The sequence below is a fragment of the Penaeus monodon genome, chromosome 25, assembly GCF_015228065.2.
Source record: "Penaeus monodon isolate SGIC_2016 chromosome 25, NSTDA_Pmon_1, whole genome shotgun sequence".
Taxonomy (NCBI): domain Eukaryota; kingdom Metazoa; phylum Arthropoda; class Malacostraca; order Decapoda; family Penaeidae; genus Penaeus; species Penaeus monodon.
The window spans coordinates 38,104,260-38,104,589 of NC_051410.1; the positions used below are offsets into that span (position 1 = coordinate 38,104,260).

The 330-nt window shown below is 59.4% G+C and overlaps 1 protein-coding gene across 1 annotated transcript in view; it reads right to left on the reverse strand.

The window, feature by feature from the left end:
* Positions 1-330, reverse strand: part of LOC119589391 — a 16,243-nt gene that overhangs the window by 1,261 nt on the left and 14,652 nt on the right. The window contains 1 exon segment of the mRNA XM_037938006.1: positions 65-293. Coding sequence (XP_037793934.1) covers positions 65-293 — 229 coding nt within the window.

Consider the following 330-nt stretch of genomic DNA (forward strand, 5'->3'; position numbering starts at 1 on the left):
ACAGGCCAGAAAGCACAGAAGCTTTTCCCCCCAAACGTAAACATTACGCAAGACCAACACTCACCTTCCAGTTTGTTGACGACCCTCGCCGCCAGACCGCTGTACAAGTAGGCGTGGGCGGGCGCGTGGGCGGGCTCATTCGCGTGGCTGAGGGAATGGGCGGGGTCCTGGTCGTGGCCGGGAGAGTAAATAGGCGTCGAGGCTTTGGTGAAGCGCCAGGACGTGGAGTGGATGACCTGGTAGTCTCGACGGGTCGCTTCAGGTCCCACCACCATCGTCACGTTGTTCGTCACCTGAGGAACAGGTGTTGGGTCGTCATGGGAATAGTGT